Here is a 25,297-nt window from a genome sequence, read left to right on the forward strand (position 1 = left end):
AAATGAAATGTTTTTGCCGAAAATGAAAAGACTCATAATCAGCTGGATGTTATTCTTACTCGTCTGAATTCCTGCTTTGAGTTAGGTGTAGAAAAAACTTTCATTGGAGCATAAAAACCAGTTTTCGATTACACGTTCTATATATATATATATATACCTATATATATTAGTAATTATAACGTACGGATTGTGCATTTGTTTACTATATCTATGTATGAATTGACCATAACGATTAGAACCAATCCCTTTGAATAGATTGAAAAGTTCAGTAGAATCGAAAAGAAAAAAAATGTGTGACTAAATGGAATGAATGGTTTTGCCGTGAGTGTGTTTTTTGTATCTCAGCTCAACATACTGGTTTACAAAACACATCGTATTTGCTTGATCATTCAACTTCGTGTTATAGTAAATAATAATAAATATGGGTGCTCCTTGTTACTACATCAAACAAAGACGAGTATAATGCGCACGAGTATATATATTTTCAGATGTGTGTCGAGTGTCTGAATATGTGTATGTATTGTATGTGAGACTAAAGACTGAAAGAATGAAAGAAAGAGCGAGTAAGCGACTCTGGGATTCAACCAATACGACTGTGTTCACACGCATATGAACATATATATACATTATTATATGTGAAGCGGCACGATTAGCGTTTATGTCAATGCAGGGCCTCAATATTTTTATATGAATACTTCCAATGGATTTGATTAAAAGTTGCAAATTCTTAAAATAAAAACACATTTATCATTGCAAAATAAATGGAAATGTATTAAGATTTATAATTATTTCATTTAGATTTAATTTTGTTAAGCAAAAAACAATAAATTTTTTAATCAAACATAAAAATGCTATGTTATTTCATTGAAATGTGCCCTGACACGAATTGTATGCACTCTCCATGTCTTTCATTGATCGTCGTTCAGAACAGCCAGAATCATGAATTTACTTTTATCGCGATTTAGAAGTGAGTTGAACAGCGAAGCATTTGTATCGCGCGCGTGTGTGTGTGTGCTTTTTTGATTCTGACGTTAAACAACATCACAAAGTATATATATAAATTAAACTATATATAAATAAAACTAAATATCAGACAATCGAAAATATTCGCAAATGAATAAAGCATCACATTGCAATCGAAAGCACTATCGAATTGTGTATATCGTGTATAATTTCAATCTAGAAAATAATCCAAATATTCTTCATATTTTTTTTTCAAACGAATTGAATCTTTCTATTCATATATTGTGTACAAAAGTGATATAAAAGAGAGCCTATGTGTTTGCGTTCCGTGTGTGGTTTTTCTTTCGTGTGTCGTCGTCGTTCGTCGCCACCATTGCATCTCACTTTAGTCCGCTGTGGTAATAATTTTTTCTTCGTGTGTATGCTTCTGAATCAAGAGCTTTATTCCGTGTTATTAGTGTTGGTGCATAGAAAAATAACAATAATAACAGCATTCGCGGCATCACATCAACAAAATCGCAACAACCCTTTAAATTGTGTTCATGCCTTTTACAAAGACCTCCGAATATACCATGTACTATCTCTAATATATCGATACATATATATGATGTGTTCGTTTGAATTTTAATTTTATTATATCAATCCAAACAAAATATCGCACTTGGTATTTTCATTATAGTTTGTGAATAATTTCTTAGCTAGAGACAGAGAAAAAAAAACAACAAATTATTTAACTGTAGTTGTATTTCAATATGTCTATGATTCGATGAAAATATGAATGATAAAATTGATGCCAGTCGCATAAATTTGTATCGATTTTGATATGTGAACAAAATGGCAGACACTTTACCATTAGATGGATCGAGTGCAAAAGCAAAAAACAAAGATCCAACTAATAAAATGCCTTTGTCAGCCACACATACAGGGATTTGTGTAGACTTTCAAAATGATCTTACCAAAAATAAGAAGTATCAAAGTGTTAAAAGTGAAAAATTAAATAAAGTTTCAGTGAATAAAGAGTCAGCATCGATTGGGCCCGTAACACCATCATCTGCTCAAAGGCCTGCTGCACCAACCAAAAATAGCTATCAGGTAAATAAACATTTGAGTACGACTCGGTTCGTTTGGTTAACAGTTGAGTAAATTACAAAAAAAATTAATTTAATGAGAAAATAACCATGGAAAAAAATGGAATGCATCGAAAATCAATTGATTTCTTATAACATTGTGTATATATATATGTTTTAAATCAGCAACAAAGAATGAACCAAACACAATGCCATCATCAAAATATGCAAACCACACATCAGGATCAACGCACGCTAATGGATCTACAAGAAATTGAAGACTTACGTAAAAAACGGTGCGCTGATCGATATGATTCATCTGAATCGTCTGATAGGTAATTGATTTTTCTCTTTTCCTCTTATACATTCCAAATATTGTGGGTTATTTTATGAAGTAGGGTTCAGTTGTCTGAAAAAGCTGCAGGATTTTCATGTGTTATGTGACAAATGAAATAGATGGAAACTAACATTGTGTTTATTCATCTAAATTTCATATTTCTTTTAGTTTGAACATCTATTTGAAGTTGTTTAAAGTAGCGACGTGAAAAAATAAATAGGCAGCAACGTCAATAAGTTGTTTGCGTCCATTATTCTAGCGGTGCTTTTTTTAAATAAATGATGGTAATCAGTTGAAAATCATGGAAACAATAGTATTCAAAAAGAAGTCCATGTATTTCATAAGTTTTTGGTTTGTGTTATTTTACATCAGACTTGGAGTAGGAAATGATCGAGTATACAAAAAATATATCTATTTCAAATATTGTAACAATGACAATGCAACATAAGTGCGACTTATGCGTTACTATTATTTGGGAATGATTATGTTACACTATTTATTTTGAACTTTTTTTCGCAACGAACTACAAAAAGCATTGATATGCAAACTCAGTGTATGTATCTTGAATAGATAAAATGTCACAGCATATAACTCAGCGTCACTCAATAAAACTAAAGTCAATTTTATTATTCAACATTGATGTAGAACCAACTTAAAATTTTATTTTCTGAAAAACTGTGAGTTGGTTTTGTTTTAGAAGAAACACTACAGCTTTTTTTCTTATTAAACGCACCTGTTGTTATTTATTGTATTATTGAGAAAATGACATATAATATAAGCAACTGCATCAGCTTGATATTCAATTCTTCAGTTGGTCGATCTTGAAGAACATTAATTATCACAGAAAATACATTTTGAAAATTGAGGAACAATCAACTGATATCTGTGTCAAACATCAAGGAAACGTTTCAAGCCACGTTTTTCCACCGAATGTCTCTTTTTTTTATTCATTCATTTCTTTTGTTTAAAGTAGGCATGTAGAAATCACTCCTTTAGAAAACCAAATGAAGTAAATCGATATAAAAAAAGACAAGGTGCTGCTCTCTGGTATCCTTTATATGTACAAATAAAGCGGAATCATAATGATTCAATCATTAAAACTGCTCTTGTGAAAAAAATGACGAATTTAATGGCTATAATTTTTGTGTTGAACCAAAAATTGATTGGTCGAGTTGTTGAATACAAGAATATAATATAAGCAATAACGAAGCAGGAAATATTCTAATACATTACTTAGGCCATAGAAACTAAAATCAAATTACAAATAAAAAAATATATCCAATTTCCTTCAACTGGGAGCCGACTCTGAATATAAGCAACGTTGAGTTATACACTCAATTTATGTCTATTCTCAGACATTCACAAAGAAAACACATTCTTGAGAGCCGCCTGCATTAACTGCAACAATGACGGCTATGGAGATGGTGATGATGATGATGAACAAAAAATACATACATATATACGTTTGAATTGAATATAACCAGAGTGGGAGAAATTGAAGTAAAATGTGAAACCTCTTTGGAGTCCACATTGATTTTGGAAAAATTAAAATGAAATAGTAAAAAAAGAACATGAAAATACCACATAGGAAAAAAGAAATACTAAGCCCCAAGTAAAACAGCGTATTTGTGAGTTGCATACAAACATAGTTGCCAACAACAACAACAAGAGCAACAGCAACGACAAAAGATTAGAAACGAACGAAACTGACGAAAAAAAACAATGATGATGGATTCGTAGAATTCCTAAAAATGCATCTGTAGACTGTTTATTTGTCTGATGTATATATATATGTGTGTGTGTGTGTATGTGTATTAGTTTGCATAAAGGACCATATAAATGTACATTAAGGCCGCGAGTAAGTGCGCAAAACATGAAACAGTTTGGCGCGTGTACCACTGTTTTGTATTCTAACACTATTAAACATCCAACCATGTATTGATGTTGTGCCTGTTGTGTGTTTTCCCTTTGCTTCTTGGTTCGTTAAAATAAAACTAAAATACATGGTTATGTGTAAACAACTACATAATCAGTTTTCGACCCTCGATATTGGTCTTCAGCGCTGACTTCTGCATCGACTTGATATCGATGTGTAAAGTTGTCAATTTCTGCTACACGACCAATGCTACTACAAAAATGATGATTTTCAAAAGTGAATTGATATAACCATATTGTTATATTGAGCACTGGGACAGAAGGTGAACGTCTGTATATATTCTGGCATATGGACCGCTCACGCCATGCTGACTTTACTATTACGTGTAGGTTAGATGGATGAGAATAAAGCATCGTTTGAACATAAGAGTTCAACGTACCGCTGTACGCATCCGCGTGCATACACAAATACACATATACATTCATATCAAATGTTTATTTCATACACGCATACTTATGCAATCCAAAACAACAACAACAATCACATGAGCGTGTACATGGATGTGTGTGTGTATGTTGTTTTTTTTCTCTTGATATTTTTAATGATTATAGCTCTATTGAGATTTTACTTTTTCCGCGTTCAAAGTGTACATGTAATGTTGTCGCTCCCTTTTCGTCACTGCATTCACTCTAGTTGTGTTGTATATTCGAAATAACAATGAGACACCAATACGTTTGCATCGTCAATTCACTCACATGTGTGTGTATGTGTGTGTCTATTGAAACATACACTGTTGTAGTTTTGTTAGTAGTATTGATAAAGATCAAACAATAAATTGAATAGCAGCAGCAAAAAATCAAAACACCACATATACATACATGGATATTAATGTCTGAGACAGTCCAGTTTTAAGTACTATTTTCAATTTAAACAAAAAAAACCTTCAATATCCCCACAGAAATGCGCCAAATGACTATTTCTAAATGCACATTTTTAAACCCCACTGACCATATTTCGTACTAGATATTTATTTTAATCCAAAGAAAAAAAAACATATTAATAGATAAAACGTATGATTTATCTGCGTGAATGATTTTGATGATCTTATAATGCATAGAAAATAACAAGAATCTTTGTCATTTATTCAGCTCTTCGAATTTTCTCTCTGTATAGTTAATTCTTTAATTTTATAATTTACACGTGATGGTAAAAAAAATAAAAAATATTGTGCGTCGCGCAGCTTTTGGAATGATGATGGGCCACCGATTTCTTTTAATGGTATTTTTTCTCCGTTTCTTCACATCATCTTTATTTAATTTCTTTCTTTCATAAGCGCTCACAGATACACGGCTCGCATGAACTAACAACGATATCCATCACGAACTTAATACGAGACTCAGCAACAATTTTACTTTTCAATTGTTCTTACCACAGTTTGACTGTTTTTAAATAATAGTTACATACATTCTTCAGTGGAAAAAAATGCATTAAACGGAAGCGCGCAATACGCGCATATGTATCAAAATGTTGACTTTCAAACTCGATGGTTTTTTAAAAGCGAATGCTATGTGCGCTTGAGTACTGACAAAACGTGCGCATGATATATACCTTCTAATGAATTTGTAGTTGTATATGTAAATTGCAGTGAAATAAATATATTCATCCCATTTCTGTCAAAAATAAATCTATTCGATAAATATTTTATGGCATATTCATTCCTTTGAGCTTTTTGGTATTCACTTCCTATATATGTTGTTATATTTATTCTTGTATATTTTTCTTCTTTTCATTATTGATATGAGCTGAAGAATAAAACCAAAAGAACTGAGGAAAAGAATTACGAAATACGCACAGCGCGCAATACAGCATGTCACACATTTATGTTTCTTATGTCGATTCAAAGAAAATGTTCTCTTTATCTTACCAAAAAAAATGAATGAAGAATATTCATTAGTTCTTGATTTTCAAGTGTTGGTTGTTTTTCATGTTTTTAGCTCACGTACAGTGCGTTTCGTAAGCAAATTTCTTTTAAGTGACATTTGTTGTATCCATCTATTTCATTTCACACACAAATCGTTATGTGATATAATTTTATATAGTGAAATATTTTCATTTGTTTGTGTTTTTTGTTTTGTCAACAGTGGCGTAGCAACATTGAGTATAACCGATTCGAGTGCAACATCGATTAGTGAAGATGCATCAAATCCTGAGTTACCCGATAATCCAACAATAAACAATGATTTGTCACACCATTTAAAGAAAAACTGTTCCAAGCAGAATCAGCAGGCTCCCAACAATAACAATAACAGCAATCACAATAAAAATAGACAAGTACTGGATCTTAAGGGTAAGTAAGTTTCTGTATGACAACAATTGATGTATATATTTTTTACAGGAAACGGTATCAAATGCGCCACCATTAGCATGGCCATGGAATGTCAATTCACAAATCGCATCGTTAGTAACATCAACAACAACCGCGACAACAACTACTTCAGAATCAACAAATGCTTCAACACTGACACTATCGAAGTCATGTATTCTAAGCGAAAATAAGGCAAATAATAGTATAAGTAATAACTCGAGAAATAAACGCAACCATACATCTGATTCAGTTGACACAACATTGAATAAGCGAAATCGTTCAAACAATAGTAGTGGTAAGAAATGGTCTTCTAACCGTTTAATAAACGTTTATTGGTCATATTTTATTTTCATTTTTTAAATTTTACTTGCAGTAAATTTGATAGCGAATGATCACACATCCGAAAGCGAAACCGATTTACTAAACAATCGGAATAACGAGTCGAAACGTAAAAATAGTAGTACTACCATAACTTCAGGGATAAATGTAAGCAATGGTAATGTACCGAACATTCGATCACAAACCAAAATTACGGGATTTTTTAAGACTCAAATGAAAGCACTGCCCAGTCTTCGAAAAGACTTAACAAACATGGTTGTCCGACCGACTGGAATTTCTCACATAATTCAACCGAAGGAAGATGCAACAAGATTATTGAGTGAAGAATCTATACCAAGCAATGTCACTGCCACCACAAAATTGGACACGTTACCAGCATCATTATTGAATCTACCCATATTGGGAAAAAAGGTTGAACGAAAAACGGCCAAAGTTTCACCAATTTCACGTAAATCCAATGCCATGAAAAAATCATATGCAAACGTACTGCCAAAGAAACATGTTAACATTGCACCCAGAACAAATATCACATCGATAACAGTACCGTCAATTGGGCTACCATCAATGGCCGACACAATGAAATCACAACGAACAAAATTTATGCAAAGTGTGACACAACAACGTCTTCATGTGAAACTTCTTAAACGTCAAATGGAATTTAATGCACAAAATGATTATGGTGTTGTTCCATTGTTGACAACCATTCATTTGTCTGGTACAGGTGCGACACAAACACAGACACAACAACAGCAACAAACATCGATAAATACCGTTCAGCCAAATCAATCGCTTCAGGCACAAAAAAATTTGCCACAAACACAAAAACCAAATGGTGCCATTTACCAATTGCATCCCACATCTGTAATTCAAATTCCAGTTGCTACAAAGGAAACCAACACACAAACCACAAATAACATTGTTGTTAACAATGGATACTTTATCAATGGTGCTTTTATAAAATTGCAACAGATGCTTGCACCAGCCACAACAGGTGTCGATCAGCAATTTCGTCAGATCAAGGACAACCAACCGCAATCCAATGTAAGATTCATATATTATTTTCTAAATTGCAATCGAAATTCGATCGAAACTAATCAAATTAATAATTTGCTAATTTTTGCAGGCAATTTCAAGTCTTTCAGATTCACAGTTGACGATTGCCCAAAAGTCACAAACATTTCAACAACAATCAAATACAAAAATTGGACCCACATCAACACTTGTCCAAGATACAACACAACCAATAACAAATCACAATGATCTCACGCAGCATTATGTTGCGAATGGGCCGCCAAATGCCCAATTCGCTCAACCCGTTTTCATACCAACCTCATCTGGTCTATTATTAACGGCTGCTTTGCCTACTATGCTCACATCGCAAATATCTAATTTACAACCATTATCGCAACCACCAACAATGAATGCTTTGCATCCAGTGAGTGAAAAGCCTTCATTGGCCGTTTCAATTGAGAAGCGGTCATGCATTAATATGCAAATTCCGCAACCAACATTGGCTGTTACTTTACCCCCCGACAATAATAATATGCAAACGAGTTTTCTGTCAAATAATTTTACATTCGGTATGAATTCAGCGCCAATGAATCAACCAATTAGTATGAATGACAAAGGTACGACCGGTTTCAATCGATCCAATTTGTTGTCTTCGATGACATTATCACAGCCATTTACTTCGCAAAAGATTGCTTCCACAACGACGAATACATATTCACTGCCTGTAACATTTTCATTATCATCGCCACCGCCGTTATGTGTTCAATCAAAAGAAATTACCATGACCAACTCAAATTCAATGGCTCCGCAACTGTCTAGTAATTTCAATAATGTTAAAACCATGGTAAGACTTTGGATTATTTATTTATTTTTTTCTTCCCAACTTTAGTTTGAGTTTCAGTTTGTTAACAACAAAAAAAAAATGGGTTTCATTCCAGGTTCATAACGGAAATGACTTAATTCAGTCGGAAACTGTGAAAAATATTCAAAACCATGACAGCAAAGTAAATTCTAAGACAATCGAAAGAACTTCTTTGGATACTTCAAATTTGACTGATAGTATAAGTAAAAACATATCAACGAAACAGATCTCTTCTGTACGAGACATTAGAGATTCACAACAAAATGATCTCAAATTGATACCAACATTAATAGAAAATATCCAGGCGGATAAAGTAACCGATAAATCGACGACAAAAGGAAATGCAGAAACAACGGAAAAACAGGCCACATCCAAAACAGCAATTGTTGAATGTATGCAACGCACAACCGAACTAGACACCAGTACAATAAATAATGCTTCGTTACCTGAAAGCTCCAAAAGTCCAATTTTATCACAACCAAAAACAATACGATTCCCAGCAAATAAATCACGTAATGCGAATGATAGACGCACAGCCGGTTGTTGTTACTGGGACGATTGTAATGAAAATTGTGAAACAAGTTCGAATTTATTGGATCATTTGCAAACGAAGCATGTGAATCCACAAGCGGCACCATTTTCATGCCGTTGGGCCAATTGCAAAGTACATGGACGTGAATCGTGCTCTCGCAAATGGCTTGAACGGCACGTCTTATCACATGGTGGATCAAAACTGTTCAAGTGTATTTTTGAAAAATGTCGCATGCGTTTCGGTTCACAGGTATGTATCTAATATGTTTGAACGCTCATTTATTTATTTATTTATTTTTTTGCGCGATATTCAATGAAAACTTATGTACATTTGAAAATCTTATATTCGTAGCTTGCACTGCAAAAGCATGTAAATGGGCACATCAACAATAGTGAAAATAAAGATTCGATGGTACGTCGCTCGTCTGATCCACCCGTTCCAAAGAAATTACGGGTTAATGGAAAACGTTTGCGGTATAGACGACAACCGTTTTCAGGTGAGTTGTAGTTGTAGTCTTATTTCTAAAGAACGTCTTTTTTTTACATTTTTTGAAGTAAAATTTATCAATAGAAGAATATCGGTGAAGTAATCCATTAATTGCACTATGCGTTGTCCGAAATTCGATGACAAACAGTGTATAACATATGTATGAGCAATAAATTTTCAATTGATTTTAGCACGAATGTTTGACTATTTTGATAACGGAGTAATGGAAGAATTGCAACATCGTCTTTTGCATACAGTAACCATTACAAATGGCTTATCTGAAGCAATAACATTTAAGGGGCGATCGATTGGACGGCGAGTAACTGCAACTGGATCAGTTGAGCTGCTGATTAAATGGAGCCCCAACGATATGTAATTATTATAATACCCCAAAAACTTACCCTTAAAACTTTATACAGATGATTTAAATCTATAATTTGTACGTTTACAGCATTTCCGATGAATGGATGTCGGCCAATAAAACATCGTTCACAAAAACCGTTCAACTCACTGCCTTAACACAATCTGAGCGCATTTCTCTCATGGAGCATTTGAACTATCTGTACAAATTTCCAACAAATATATCTCCAACATCTTCATCAGACGAAATGAGCAGAAAATCGTGACCATCACTTTACTATACAGTGTAAAATGCTACAATAACAAAATAACCACATGTACCGATTAATGCACAAAAATTCTAAGCAAACGGAATAAAATAACACGTAAATAACTTATTTTCTTAAGTTGAGACGCGTGTTATCATAATTTTTATGTACGGCATTTATATGCATTGCGAGAATTAAGTCATTAAGATTTCAAAATTTATACAAATCTTATGTTTTCAGATCTCTTTGGATCGAAAATCCCCAATTATCTCATTGATTAAACGAAAATATGTATAGAATTTTGTAAATCATATTTTTTTACTGATTTCAAATCAATGCTTAGATCCAAGTGAATCTTAAAGCATAATTTTGAATTTGACTACCCGTAGCAGAATTATTAAAGGAAATTATATAAACAATTTTTGTATACGATCCGTTCTGCTGCCAAAATACTACGATATCGAAAAAAATTTGAACTTCATACAATGGATAAATGTGGTTAGCAGTTTGGTCTTAGATAAAAGTTGTTTCTTTTGGTACCTCTACTCATGTGTTCACATCATTTACAATGCTAATTAGCTGATATGAATCGTAGTAAATGTTAATCTTTTAAGGCCAATAGACTAAAGCATTTTGGTATTCGATCAGTGCATTTGACTGGAGAAATTGCCAAAACTTTTTGACCATATTTGGTTTCATGTAACCAAGGGTGTACAACTATGCTATTCACATGAATGGATGCTAATGATATGCACTCCTTCTTATTCGCTCGAGGTATTAAAATAATCATGATTTTGATGTCTGAGAATGTAAGCAAAGACTCATTGGAATGTCCAATGCAGTCAAATCTTTTACATTCATTCATTTATTCATCGACGTTTCCTAGTTTAATATCACAAAATAATTAGTAAAATTTAATTTTGGCATTTCAAGTCAGGCATGTTTTTAGGTAGGCCTTGGACAAAATTTATTCATTTTCTAAAGATCCTATTACATATATTCGATGTAAAGAGCCAAAAAAGGGCGTCATTTCCTTTTATAAATCCTTCCAGTCCTAGGAAAAAGTAATATTACTACCCATGCCTGTTTTAAATTAATTGGACTGAACAAGAAATAAGATCTTTAAAAAAACAAGTCGCTATCCATTTTTTTTAAATTTTAATCTCTAATTTCCAAAGAAGCGAATTGGTATCATCGTCTTCGAAGCTTGCATAAAATCAAGCAAATCCTTATGAATTTATAATCTAGTTAAAGTGTCTAAAAACTATTTGTTGTGATGCACAAAAAAAGAGCTCCGTTCGATTGAACTGGTCACTCGTTTATGCCAATATAGTCTGAAAAAAATATACAATTTCGCAAATAGAAACTAAGATTTCATTTTAGATTTAAAAAATAAAAATAAATAAATAAAATGCTGCCAGAATTAGGAATGAAATTGAAAAAATTGAATCGAAATGAAATCTATGAATAATTTGGACGCTCCATTTTCACGACCGAATAACATGAAGCCAGTGCTCGATCAATAGAAGTTTGCTCCAAATTAGTAGAATAGTATTTATCAAAACTGCCGTTGGTATATTGCTAGTTCATGAAATAATTCATTTTTTCTTATATTTAAAATGCATTTTGAACGTGCTTTTTGTATAAATGGCAAATTTAATTTGTGAATGATACACACAATTCACGCGTGTGTTCATATAGCATCGTTTGCATTTTTCATTTTATTGCGAGTGATATGCGTATCATACGGCGTAAATGTCGTTTGAAAAAAACTCACAAACATAATTATTATTAGATTTAGCGAACGATTTATTTCCTAATATTGATGTATTTTCGTCATAGAATAATATTTATACACAATTCAATGCAATAGCATTATTTTCGATGATTTCGACTCATTTACGCAACTCATATACGCAATCGAATTTCAAAATACATGAAATCTGGAACGTAACAAAATTTTATTTTTTTTATATGTATAATTCTTCATTTATTTAACTCCTTCTTTAGAGAATTTCAATACTAAAAAAATCAAATAATTAAATAAAAAATGAAGCTAATGTATTCTTATAACTTTAATGTGTGTAGTGCAAATATTTTGCTTCCCAGTTGTAGACTGTTTGAGAAATTTGATTGAGAACTGTCTGATTTTTGGTCTCTCAATGCTGATATAATTTCCAAATAAACATGTCTTCAGATGAAAAATTACGAAAAATCATGTTTAAGACAGACTTTTCATTAATTTTATTTTATTTTTAAAAAATAATTCCAATGTACAAAACAAAAAATTTAAATGTTTTGCGGGTTGTCAATTTTGGATTTCAAATCAAAATCAAAAATGAGGTCAATTGATTTGAGAAGCACAGTTCAAATCAAATATATATCATTTAATTTGATTTCACCTAATCATGTTTTTCAAATCAAATCAAGTGATTCTGTTGATTTGGATAAACTAAAATCAAATCATACGATGAACAATCCCAAAAAGTAAAATAAATTGATTTTCAAATCATGATTTTTAGAATGATTTGTTGAATTGTCAAATCTTTTGATCTCAAATCTGATAACCCTTTTGCCATTTAAACGAATCGAAAAAAAAAACATCATTTAAGTCACTCACTTACTCAAGTCATTCAGTCATGTATTCAAGAAGTAATTAAATTATGGGAATTGATTTTTGTTCTGGTACCGACACTATATAATCACCTCAAAAGAAAGGATTCTATATTGATTTTATATTTAAGCATTACATCCAAACGGAATGTAGTGTGGTGTATTAGTAAAACTTGTGTATATTGTGAAAACAACGTTAATTTACAACTGAACATAAGATTTTATAGGGATTATTGATTAAAAGAAATTTTTATTTGATAGATGTAGCACTGTATTTTGTGACGTTCGTGCTGAAATAAAAAAAAAACTAGTTTTTTTGGATTTTTCGCAAATAGTTGAAATCGAAATGAAACATTGTCACGTACATACTAAAAATCGAATAATAAAAACGTTAACTTTAATAAGTGGTAAACAATGAGTTTAATTTTTCCAAAGACAGTAGAAATCTAAACCCAAGTAATATCTTATTACATATGCGATTTTCATAATTGGAAAATATATCAAAATTTGGCCTATCCTTCTAATTTTGGAAAAATTTATTATTATTATTAGACCAAAAATTTAAGTCCGACAATATATTGAGCTGACTATTCATTTGAAATGAAACTAAATAGCATGCTATTTGGAATATTTCGATTGTCTGAAGTAACAAATTTTTGTTGTCACACAATCGAAATGTCCCAAATAGCGTGCTATTTCGTTTTATTTCAAATGAATAGTCAGCTCAATATATTGTCGGATTTAAAGTCACCCCAGAACATGTTTCCTATAAATATTTCCAATTTTTAGGTCATCACCCATAAAAGATATTAAAAATCTAATTTTACTGGATAGTTGGGGATTAAACTTTGAAGCATCCAAACAAGATCCGGAAAACTGGCTGTGCTTGAACCATTATAAGTAAATGGTCTGATTTATTTTCAACCAATAATTAAGCTTCCAAAATCCTTGTTGGTTCCTTTTTTCTCCACCAGTAGCGCCACAAGCAGAATGGAATAGTTTTAGATTGCCAAAATATGAACATCGTCTGTTATTTCTACAAATGATTACACTTGAAGAAAGGAGAAAAAAATTGCACAAATATCACTTGTATTAAAATTAATCAATAGTGATCTTACTTCTAAGTTCATTTCAAATTTTCTAGAATACAATAAATTACAACATTTCACACGAAATAATTCATTTTTTAAATTGCAATCAATTACATGTTATCAACTTTTAATGAATTCTATTGTAAACAATCTGATTAGTAATGAAAAATTAATTGAATTTGAAGTAAAAGTTAGTACAGTCAAACATAGAATTGAATTCTTTTTTAAGCAAAACAGAAACATGGCATGATCGAAATGAACAGTGTGCAGAACGTAGCCGTGCAGTGGAGGGCGCATAATGGAACTACGAGCCCATCACTTTTGGCAACACTGTTCGTAGTGTTTTGACATTTCATGAAATGTGACTTTAATGTTTGTTGATATGAACCGTGTTTGAGTTTTTGAAATTCTAATTTATGATTGTGAGTTTTTATATGTATTTTATTATTATGATAAAATAACAGTGAAAAAAATGTGTGAAAATATATATAAGTATTGAAAATTTCAAAAAAATTAGTTTACATTTCTTGAATTGAATTGGTAAAATTTCTTATTATTTACAAGGTGCGTTTTTCTTTAAGGAGTCAGTCAAAAATATATTTCTTTTTACTACATGTGTTTGTTATGAGTATCTCTGAGCGGTGCAATGTGAGTGTGTAAATGTGTTACGGCTGGAACAAAAATGTGCTAGCGGTGGCACAAGTGTATTTACTCGACCGTAATCGACAGAACGGATAACTAACTTTCAATAATTCTGAAGAAAACTCAATAATATTTTTTAAAAATATTGAACTTAATGACGCTCAATGAAGTAATAACAAACGTAACCGGGGTTGAAATATAGTTTCTTACTAAAGCCAATCTCTTCATTGCAAGGTGTTTGCATTTCGTTGTTTTCACCAACATAATCTTTCATTTCTTCGCTGATAAGTTTTAGCAAATTTTCAAGATGCATATTATGTGAAAACTTGTAAAATTTTTGGGACATGGCTTCAATATACCATGAGCCAGTTATAGCATCTCGATGTGATGAATAACCAGAAACCGTCGAATAACAGATTTTTATGTCTGAGTATGTTTGCAGTAGATCAACTATTGTATTTGCTTCGTTATGCTCTGCATCAGAGCTATCCAGTTGCATTGGTAATGTTGTTAGTGCACGATCTAGGTTTGGCCATCTGTTTAAGAAAAATGCGTTTAATAAATTAATATAAGAAATTAAGACAATAATATCACCGGCAACTAGGAAATATAAATATTTTTGGCTTTCCGAGTAGATGGGAACAGCTGGAATTACTGAAGTATGGTATGATGTCATTAACATATAACATATTACCGTCGCTGAATTCGATAATGTTATTTTCATTACGATCACCGTTGCCATGTGACGAAACACAAAAGACCAAACAGTCATATTTCTGCAAAGCTGGCCAGACTGATAACTTTTTCAACAGTTCCATGAAATGCTATGCAAAAAATAATATTATTTTACTTTTGCTTCAAAAACAAAATAAAATACATACGTACATCCTTTGATATATCCTCGTAATAAAAACATTCCAAGCCCATTTCCCGAAATAATATAATTAATTTGTCACGATCGGTCGTTCCAGCTTCTCGTTTCCTTCCTGGTTTCTGGAAATTGATGATGTTTACGAAAATGAAAACATCACGATGCTTAGATTTCATTGAATAAATTCCAATTGGACCATCGAAATTTCCATGATTTTTTTTTTATTTTTCGAATTGACCTGGGAATGGTGATTCTATTTCTTCTTGAAATGGAGTAATTTCCATTTTTGAAGATAAAAATTTATCGAATGTAAGATATAGATAGTAGTATATAGATTGATGAACTTATCTTGTAGTATATAGATTGATGAACTTATCTTAAATTTTGTTTGCTACTTAAAGCGTGTCTTTCGATTCTTTATTAACAAATTGCAAATAAACGTTCATTTGAAATGTTAGTTGTCAATCAGTGGGCGCTGGTGAAGCACTTTTTGTATGGAAATATTTGTTGAAAATTCAACAATACGCCACCTATTAAAGACAATAAAGATTTTCGTTACTACTGCTGTCTTGACACAACTCTAGCGAACTATATAGCTGTATTGCAAACGTATTAGTACTGACACCGATTCTGTGTATGCGTGTGTGTTGTAAATTTTGCACAAGCAGCTACGGTTGACGACTGAGTGCAGAATTTGCAATACAAACGGACACACTAAATCAGAGTCAGTGTGTTCTTTAGTAACAAAAATCTTTATGTATTTTAATAGATGTCGTATTCGTTGAATCTTCAACAAAAAATCTTCGATACCAGCGCCCACCGTTGTCAATCAACTTTATTAGACGTTTTATGTGTTATAGCTTTAGACGTTTTATTCATTTGACATTTTGTTGACAGCTTGTCAGTTCCCTGAACGTAGCAAAAGTCACAAATTCTCTTCCCAAATTCGTGTCATATTGTATGTTGTTTTTCAATAATTCGTAGGTAACTTTTGAAAAGATTTTTACAGTTTTTCTATTCAAATAAAAACATAATTTAGCATAATTTTGTAGCAATTGGTAAATGTGAACGAAACGTATGAAATATTGAGTGTGGACGATGCGCTGAAAGTCTAGAATGTGTATGCGAATGTATGCGTGTGCGAATTATGACGGCCATGCCATTTTGTTTGTGTATAGGAATTTACATTATTTGTGCAATCGAAACTCCGCAGCATTATTTCATTTTCATTTCGATAAAACCATTGATATTACAATAAAAATCTTATAGAGGAAACCGAGAGGTGATACGTAATTCAGTGATTGTGCTTCACAGCTTTGTCATACCTCAAATATAAACCGAGAAGTATCTCTGTACTATATATAGATAGTGATGACATAGTTAAAAACAACAACAATAGTTGATACAAATATTTAAAATTATTACGTCATTTTATGTTTTGATTTTGTTCATTTTGTTACAGAATAAATAATTTGAAGGAAGTAATAATCGATATTTGCAATTATTTCATTGGGTAGGAATGAAGCGCATGCTGGAAAACAACCAAAGCTCATCAACATCAACAACAGTTTCACCGGATAATACTACCAAGAAACAAAAAAAAACATCTCCACCAAATACACCAGCCATACCAAGTCAAATCTCAGCCAATGAAATAATGTATTATGAACAAGAAAGACTCAAAACATTTGAATGTAATTGGCCACATCAATCCATCGATCCACGTAAATTGGCCAAAATTGGATTATATTTTGTTGGGCGAGGCGATACAGTAACATGTCCTTTTTGCCACAATTTTTTGAGACATTTACGAAGTTTTGAACATGCATTTAATATACATAAGTTTTATCTGTGTCCATTGCTTTGTCGATTCAAAACACCAAACGTGCCCATTCAACCAGGTAAATATTCTCAATCTCATTCGATATAAAATTCATGTTATTGTGTTTTCCATTTCGCTTGCAGAATCTGATTTATATGATTTGTTACCACCACGAGCACCTGATCTTTTTTTAACTTCAAGTGGACGTGTAATTATTAGGCGTAAAGCAATCCGAGACTAGTTTGACCTCCTGAAAATCAACTACCGAAACCAAATTGCTACAACGTTTGCATTTTAGCTCATTTGCATTAATCGTTTTCAGATCGTCGTTCTCTAGTCGCTACGATTCGACCAGAAAATTATTGTTTAACATTTGTATATTTTAAGGCAAAAATACAATACAAAATCAATGTCATCTTTTTTTTTTTGTTCTCATAAAAACATTTGCATTTCAATAGAAGAAATCATTCACTCATAAACAGTAAGGGTAAACCAGTGCTTGTTTCTCGCACGCTCGTTCGTCATCGAACTCACTCAACTGAGCTGTGTATTGCCCATGTTCAAAGCGTGTGTGCGCGATTGAGAAAATGCATATTATGTGTGGTTTGGAAAGACTAAGACAATGCCGAATATGAAATACCAATGAATGTGTCAAAATTGTTGTTAAATGTGATATTACAACAAATGTTGGAATATTCGTAACATTGATTGTAATTTGGGAAAACGCAACGGCGGGTTGTCATATTTATGAAATCATTTTTATCTGTGTATAGCTTGAGTTAACGGTTTTACAAATTATTGAACCCATATAAAAATTTACGATATTTTTCATTCAAAATTTGGAGATACGAATAATTCCAATTCTAACAAGCATAGGTCCGAGTACATTTCATTTTTTTATTTTTTATTTTTTTTTTACATCATTTTAGCATGAATTTGGACTAGGATTCATCTAATAATTTTTTGATCGTTCTTTCTTCATTTGACTTATAGCTTAATCATGTGTGTGATTTCATTGCCCTGGAAACTGTAAAATTCTTTAAATTTTAATACCAACATACACGATTAATATATCGAAATCAGCAATTAATGTTGTAACTCATAAGTTGTAAGACACAGTATTGTAAAATTGAATTCATTCAACGACAACGACAACGACAATGACAACGACAACGATATTTTGACCTACACTCTGAATTACCAACAACATACCATCGTCTCAGTTTTGTGGAAATATGTTGAATTATTTCGCATTCAATACATGGAAATGCTGGTGCGCGTATACATACATACACATATATTGCTTTTCATATGCACACGCATAAAAGAGACAGTGCATATGTATAGCAGACAGTAGACTCGACACGCGTTAAGTTGCCACAATCGCACAAAGCAACATTTAAAGTGATTAACTGAACCGTATCAACATGCTACATGAGACAAACACAACACACATACCCATTCACTCATACACCGGTAAAATGAAATGAAATACGCAGACAAATGCTTAATCGACACATATACCAACGTATGTTTAAGGTCTATTGTACGTATATTGTTGAATATCTGATGGTTCACTCACTTATTTCAGGCCCCAGCCTCACATAAAACAAAATGGCTAATAGTAATCACATAAAAGAAAACACCGCTACTGCATAGTGTGAAAAAAATATAATTTTTCCGTAGATTTTTTATTTGTATATTGTAAATATTTATTTCAGTTTGTGTTATTATTTTGATTTGGCTTTTGTTCATCGTTATTTGAGTTTTAGCAACAAATAAAATGACTAATGGAGCATAGATGAGCAAATTTACAAAGGGTGAGAATGAAAATAAGAAATATATAAAAGTGATTTGATTTCGATATATACAATATATATATATATTTTCGTCGCTATTTTGTGTGTGCGTTCAGTTTTTTTTTTCACTTCATTCGCTTATACATATTTTTTTGTTCATCCAAAAATTTTGTCTCTGATTTGTGTAGGAGCTATAGACATTTTGTTTTAAGCACTTTGGAATTTGACTATTTTTGGAATATTGCCTTGTAATGAAGAAAAAATGGAACAAAGAAAAATATATGCAGTGTATGTTGGTTTTCTTGGTAATACCAACATTTTGATTTAGCGATTGCAAAAGTCGGTGATAGATTTGGATTTCAGTCATATTCACAGATGTGGTCTTTGGTCGAGTGTCCATTATCTCAGTGGTGATATTGTATTTCCCTGTTTGGTGTTTGTTTTTTTTTTCTACTTCTCCTTCTCAAAGATATACTTGATCATAGTTCAGAAACTGTGAATGACAAATGTCTCCACTTGTCATTTCTAACAAATAATCCGAAAAACTCTTCATATCGTACACAAATCAAAATTACCAAAGTGTTTTATAACCCAATGCATATACCTTTAGGTAAAACATACGATGTGTATAACAAAATAAAACGTTGCAAAAACACAAAAGAGAACTGTTGTTAATTGTCAGAAATACATGGCGTGAGTAAACTAAAGAAGAGAATTGTATATGAAACTTACAGTGAGCGCAACTGAATACACAATGTTCAGCCATAATAAAAAAATTAAATACAACATATAAAGATAATAACTGAGAGAGCAAAACGAAACAAGTAACCAAGTAAGCATATATTTATATTCTCGGGTAGTAAACGATTTGTAATTAGGAAGAGAGCTTTCATATAAATTTGTTTAAAACAAACACATTTATGGAAATCACCAATATATTTTACTCTTGACTAAAATCCAAACATGCTGTTTGAATAATATTGCAAACTCTATTGCATTTGTGCGTTCGATTGGAAAAGTAATAGAAAATAGAAAATATATATATAGATGTGTATATGTAGATATAGGTATAAATATATATATAAATTAAAAAAAAAAACAACAATAATAACAACTTCATCAGCCAAAGGAATAATTGCGGGTAAATGAGCAACTTTGGTAGAATAACTCACTCGGTTGCATGCGCTTCGTGCGTAAGCAATAAATAATAAAAAATATACACACAAAAAAATTTGCGGTAAATTTTAATGTAAATGCGGTTACTGAGTAGTGTGTGGTTAAATTTAAAGGCAATGCGGTTAAAATTTCGTCATTTGGATTCTTTAATATTAGAATTCACCGCAATTTACCGCATTCATACAAAAATGACCGCACACGCATAAGAGTAAAAGTCAAACATTCAATCCACCATATTCGAGTATGAATTGATTGTTATAAAACATTCTCGTTAAATACATGAAACTATTCTTTTTATAATACATATTATTTATTTATCTTTATTATTTGATGCAAATCTACGGCGGTGTTTTTTGGACGAAATACTACTCTGTTCGTCATTTTTTGTCTTTTTTCTTGAATTCAAATAATAAAGATAAATAAATAATATGTATACATGAATAGTTTCATGTATTTAACGAGAATGTTTTATAACAATCAATTCATACTCGAATATGGTGGATTGAATGTTTGACTTTTACTCTTATGCGTGTGCGGTCATTTTTGTATGAATGCGGTAAATTGCGGTGAATTCTAATATTAAAGAATCCAAATGACGAAATTTTAACCGCATTGCCTTTAAATTTAACCACACACTACTCAGTAACCGCTTTTACATTAAATTTTTCCGCAAATTTTTTTGTGTGTAGTGATTCGCTGTGAGTTTTATAACTATAGTGCGTACTTGACTCTATGTGCACAAACACAAACATACACAACGCATGATGAGGAGTGGATAAAAAAATTAAAAAGAAATACAAAACGTTATGTTTAATATATATATATATATATATATATATATATTCTTAGTTGAGTGCTGGCGATTAATTTGACTGCTGAATCAAGTGAACATTTCGAATTGTGTATTTTCAAAGCATCTTCGGTCTTTTCTAATGTCTTTCGCTTTCAAGGTTTTTGTATGGCGTTGAAGCAACCAATAAGAGTGCGTAATGTGTGATCATTGATTTGCGACGATGTGCGAATCAGCGAAAAACTTCACATCAAGAAAATCGCATCTCCGGCACGGGCCTTTCACTGATTCCAACAAATTTTCTTCTGATTTTTTTCTTGCTCGTCGTAAAAAATAATAATAATATAAGTATTATATGATTGCTATAGAATAAAAACAGCGTATGAAAAGGTTGCATTTCAAAGCGAAACACCGTCATACAAAATACAGCAAAAAATGTATGTAAAAACAACCTTTGAGAATTCATATATAGATATGGCCATCACAAAATGCAATTATATCAATTCCATCATGTTGTTAACATGACGCGTTACGCTTGTCTTGTTTCTGCTTAATGTGACCGATCGTCAATGTTATATCTCTAATACATACTATTATTGGAATAAAGAAAGAGACAAAGATGTAAGCAAAGGAATGACTCAACACCAAAAAATGAATTTGACTATTGTCAGTGAAAATAAATTGAGACGGCATTTGCTGTAAAATTTGAAATTGTTTTGAAAAACAATGAATTTGTATTGCGAATAAAAAACTGCCTTTTTTTTTGTCCTCCACATTTACAGCTATACACACAGAGATATATATAAATTGCAGAGCATATACTGAGCATAGATATATATCCGGGATATTTTGTGAGTATCCGATATTTATCGCAGCCAGACATTATAATGGAGTGAAAACAATAGAAGTGATTGTTATAGGTCTAAGTATAAAACCATTTACATTACTACAATCACGATAACAATAACATCTATTGTTTTTACTCTATTTCAAAGTCTGGCTCCAATGAATATCGGATACTGACAAAATATCCAGGATATATATCTATGCTTATTATATGCTCTGATAAATTGTGACAAAATATTATGTTCTAAACGCCATTTTGTATAAGTGATAACTTTTTCTTGAAAATAAAATATGTATCAATTGAATTGGCTTGCAAACAATATATTCCAAAGACCTCTTTTTTCCGTGTATACAAATAAATAACAAATATTGTTTATATATTTAATGGTAATTTGAGTGACAGCCAATTAATTACATATTTTATTTGCATGTGTGTTTTTAATCGAAAGGAAAATATTATGCTAAAAACCTGAATGATTGGAATATTCGAAGTTGATTACGAATTTTGCAGCGATCAAGTATTTGTCAGTCGCATTGTGTGTTTCATTTCTAATATATTTCATACGTTTTAAATGGAAGACCTTGTCTCTCTCTCTCTCTCTCACACACACACACGTAAAGTGTGTGTGTGTATATATATACGCGCACATACACGTATAGAGTCTCGAAAACGACGAAAGAAATAGATAAATGCAAAAAAAAAAAAACAAATACAAATACATAATCATATCCATTTTCATGTACTTTTCTTTACTCTTCTTTTATTCTACTTTTCTTTGTTGATACACTTTATAATAAATATTTAAAAACCTAATGTTCACTTGAACATGCCTACCAGAATAAACACACATATTATAAAAAACGTTAACGTTATTTCATTCATTCTGAGTTCAGCACTAATGCAATCTACCGAAATGCCTCTAATAATTTTTTTTTCTCTCTATATTTCCTTTTCCACGCACAGATTTACAAACACAAACAACGAGCACCAGTAGTGGCAATAAATATAGAAACAACAATCACATAATATGATACGAAGTCGGCTCTGACAACAGCTAAAACAAATCCAAGAACATTTCGAATTGAAATAAATACCCAAAACGAGTTCTCTGTTCGAAGGATACAATGACTTATGCTATTTAAAAGAGAATTTTTTTTAAATAAAATGAATCCAGAATAATAAAAGAAAAAAAATAAGAACAAATTTAAAAATCCAAAGTGTGCATGGAGTTCCTGAATCAAACAACGAAACGTATAACCAACATTTGACTTATTAAAAGAGAAAGTAACATAAAAAAATTAATTATTTTCTTTCGGTTTATAAAATCATTTTGAAGTATACCATTTATTCTGTATGTGAGAAAAGTTTTTTTTTTGTTGTTGTTGTTGCCTTTGAGACAATAATAAAATCATCCGATAAATATCATGAAAAAAGAACTGTTATCGTGAATTATGTGATGGAATAAGACTCGAGTGAATAAACTGAAATATAAAATGAACTTCAGCGCAATATAAACTGAATGAATCAACATATTAGTACCCGATAAGACCGGGATTCTTATCAATTTAAAAAAAGTGCATTAACAAAATAGTACTGCGAATAAAAAGTAATTCACTAATATCATAGCGGTTGTAGTTCAAGCTTCCAATAAAAAAATAACAAGACCGAGCAGTGATGTGACTTTCGTAAAACATATGTATTTTAAGAATTCGTTCATAGAATTGTAATAAAAATAAAGCAAAATAATTCAATTTTTTTTTCAAAAAAAAAAAAAGTAATCTCGGTACCGAATCGAAATCAATAAAACGAATATTACCGGAAACATTATAATATAAAAGAAATGCGCGAATTCAAAGTGGTGGTTCTCGGTTCGGGAGGTGTTGGCAAATCAGCGTTGACCGTTCAATTTGTTTCTGGCTGTTTCATTGAAAAATATGATCCAACGATCGAGGATTTTTACAGGAAAGAGATTGAGGTAAAATCAAAATTCTCATATATTCAACATTAAAATAATTAAAATCTAATAATTGTTTGATTGATTTCTTTATTTTTTGTAGGTGGATAATTCACCATGTGTTCTCGAAATATTAGACACTGCTGGCACAGAGCAGTTTGCATCAATGCGAGATTTGTACATAAAAAATGGCCATGGTTTTATCGTTATGTATTCATTAACAAATCACCAAACATTTCAAGTGAGTTACTGTTTTTGTCATTTAACACCGTTCAACTTGTCAAATAAATGTTACTCCAAAATACAATACGATGTCGCATTTTATTTGTAGGATATATCAAATATGAAAAACGTTATTAGTCGCGTAAAGGGAAGCCAACCAGCTCCTATACTCCTAGTCGCCAATAAGCTCGATTTAGAATGCCAAAGAGAAGTCTCTACATCAGAAGGTATGCATAGATTTTGAATTCATTCATTTTTCGTATGCTTCGATTTGTTTGAGGTGTTTATCATCTCGTTTTTTTAACGATATTTATTTATTTTATTTTTAAAGGACGAGAATTAGCAGCTGCATGGGATTGTCCATTTATAGAGGCGTCTGCCAAAGATCGAATCAATGTGAATGACGTGTTTGCGAGCGTGGTACGAGAAATGAATATGACATCCGAAAAACGACAACAAAAAAGTTATTGTTGTTGTACGTTATTATAGGAAAAAATTACTTGTATTGAATAATGATAATTTTAATAATTTTACACATTAAGCATATGTTACAGTTGTGAAAAGTATTTCAACGAATAATTTTTGTTTTGGAACGCGAGCGACAATACAACTGATTGATAACATCACTTAAAACATTATGTGACTTTTTCAAAATGGAGATGTAAACACCTTAGTTTTTTTTCCTTTCATTGCTATCGTTTCAAAACAAGCATTTTTTGTCGAAAATTGATGTATAGACTTTTCTTTGAATACATAATATGATGCAAAAATTCAATAAAAAAAATGAATCAGCAATCTAAGAAAACACACACAAACACATTCAACCACCAACAAGTAAGCAAACGCGTAAAATAAATAAGAATATATCTTATAGTCCATACATGCCGAATAAAACGAAACGACGTTACTTATGATGACGTGAAAAAAATAACTACATATTTGTTTCCCATTTTTCACAAATACAATATCAACAAACAATTTTTTAAGCAATTCATAATGCTATGCAAAAATGCATTTAAAAATC

At 31.6% G+C, this 25,297-nt stretch overlaps 2 protein-coding genes across 24 annotated transcripts; one reads left to right on the forward strand and one right to left on the reverse strand.

The window, feature by feature from the left end:
* Positions 1-987: 987 nt before the first annotated feature.
* On the forward strand, positions 988-25,204 carry LOC116336735 (ras-related protein Rap-2c). Of its 19 annotated transcripts, XM_031760804.1 has the most exons (14): positions 988-2,055; positions 2,217-2,365; positions 6,385-6,574; positions 6,639-6,903; positions 6,982-7,988; positions 8,071-8,802; positions 8,897-9,601; positions 9,704-9,848; positions 10,030-10,210; positions 10,290-13,515; positions 13,849-13,959; positions 14,037-14,572; positions 17,181-17,564; positions 17,629-17,900. In XM_031760804.1, exons 1-10 carry the CDS (start codon positions 1,798-1,800, stop codon positions 10,462-10,464), a joined length of 3,807 nt encoding a protein of 1,268 aa, XP_031616664.1. In that variant the 5' UTR covers positions 988-1,797; the 3' UTR covers positions 10,465-13,515; positions 13,849-13,959; positions 14,037-14,572; positions 17,181-17,564; positions 17,629-17,900. The 19 variants fall into 19 exon arrangements, with proteins under 19 accessions (XP_031616664.1, XP_031616661.1, XP_031616662.1 ...); XM_031760801.1 differs by having other exon boundaries at positions 13,849-14,572; XM_031760802.1 differs by having other exon boundaries at positions 10,290-13,466; positions 13,849-14,572.
* On the reverse strand, positions 13,579-17,060 carry LOC116336751 (caspase Dronc-like). Of its 5 annotated transcripts, none has more exons than XM_031760863.1 (4): positions 15,678-17,060; positions 15,387-15,616; positions 15,152-15,328; positions 13,579-14,110 (listed from the first exon to the last, which is right to left on the reverse strand). In XM_031760863.1, the coding sequence occupies exons 1-4, from the start codon at positions 15,837-15,839 to the stop codon at positions 13,954-13,956; spliced, it is 726 nt and encodes a 241-aa protein (XP_031616723.1). In that variant the 5' UTR covers positions 15,840-17,060; the 3' UTR covers positions 13,579-13,953. The 5 variants fall into 5 exon arrangements, 2 of the variants coding, with proteins under 2 accessions (XP_031616723.1, XP_031616724.1); XM_031760864.1 differs by having other exon boundaries at positions 13,580-14,110; positions 15,003-15,328; positions 15,678-17,059; XR_004200734.1 differs by having other exon boundaries at positions 13,581-14,110; positions 14,894-15,328; positions 15,678-17,057.
* Positions 25,205-25,297: the final 93 nt, after the last annotated feature.

This window comes from Contarinia nasturtii, unplaced genomic scaffold, assembly GCF_009176525.2.
Source record: "Contarinia nasturtii isolate CC-2019 unplaced genomic scaffold, AAFC_CNas_1.1 Cnas_scaffold_187, whole genome shotgun sequence".
In the NCBI taxonomy this organism is placed as follows: Eukaryota; Metazoa; Arthropoda; class Insecta; order Diptera; family Cecidomyiidae; genus Contarinia; species Contarinia nasturtii.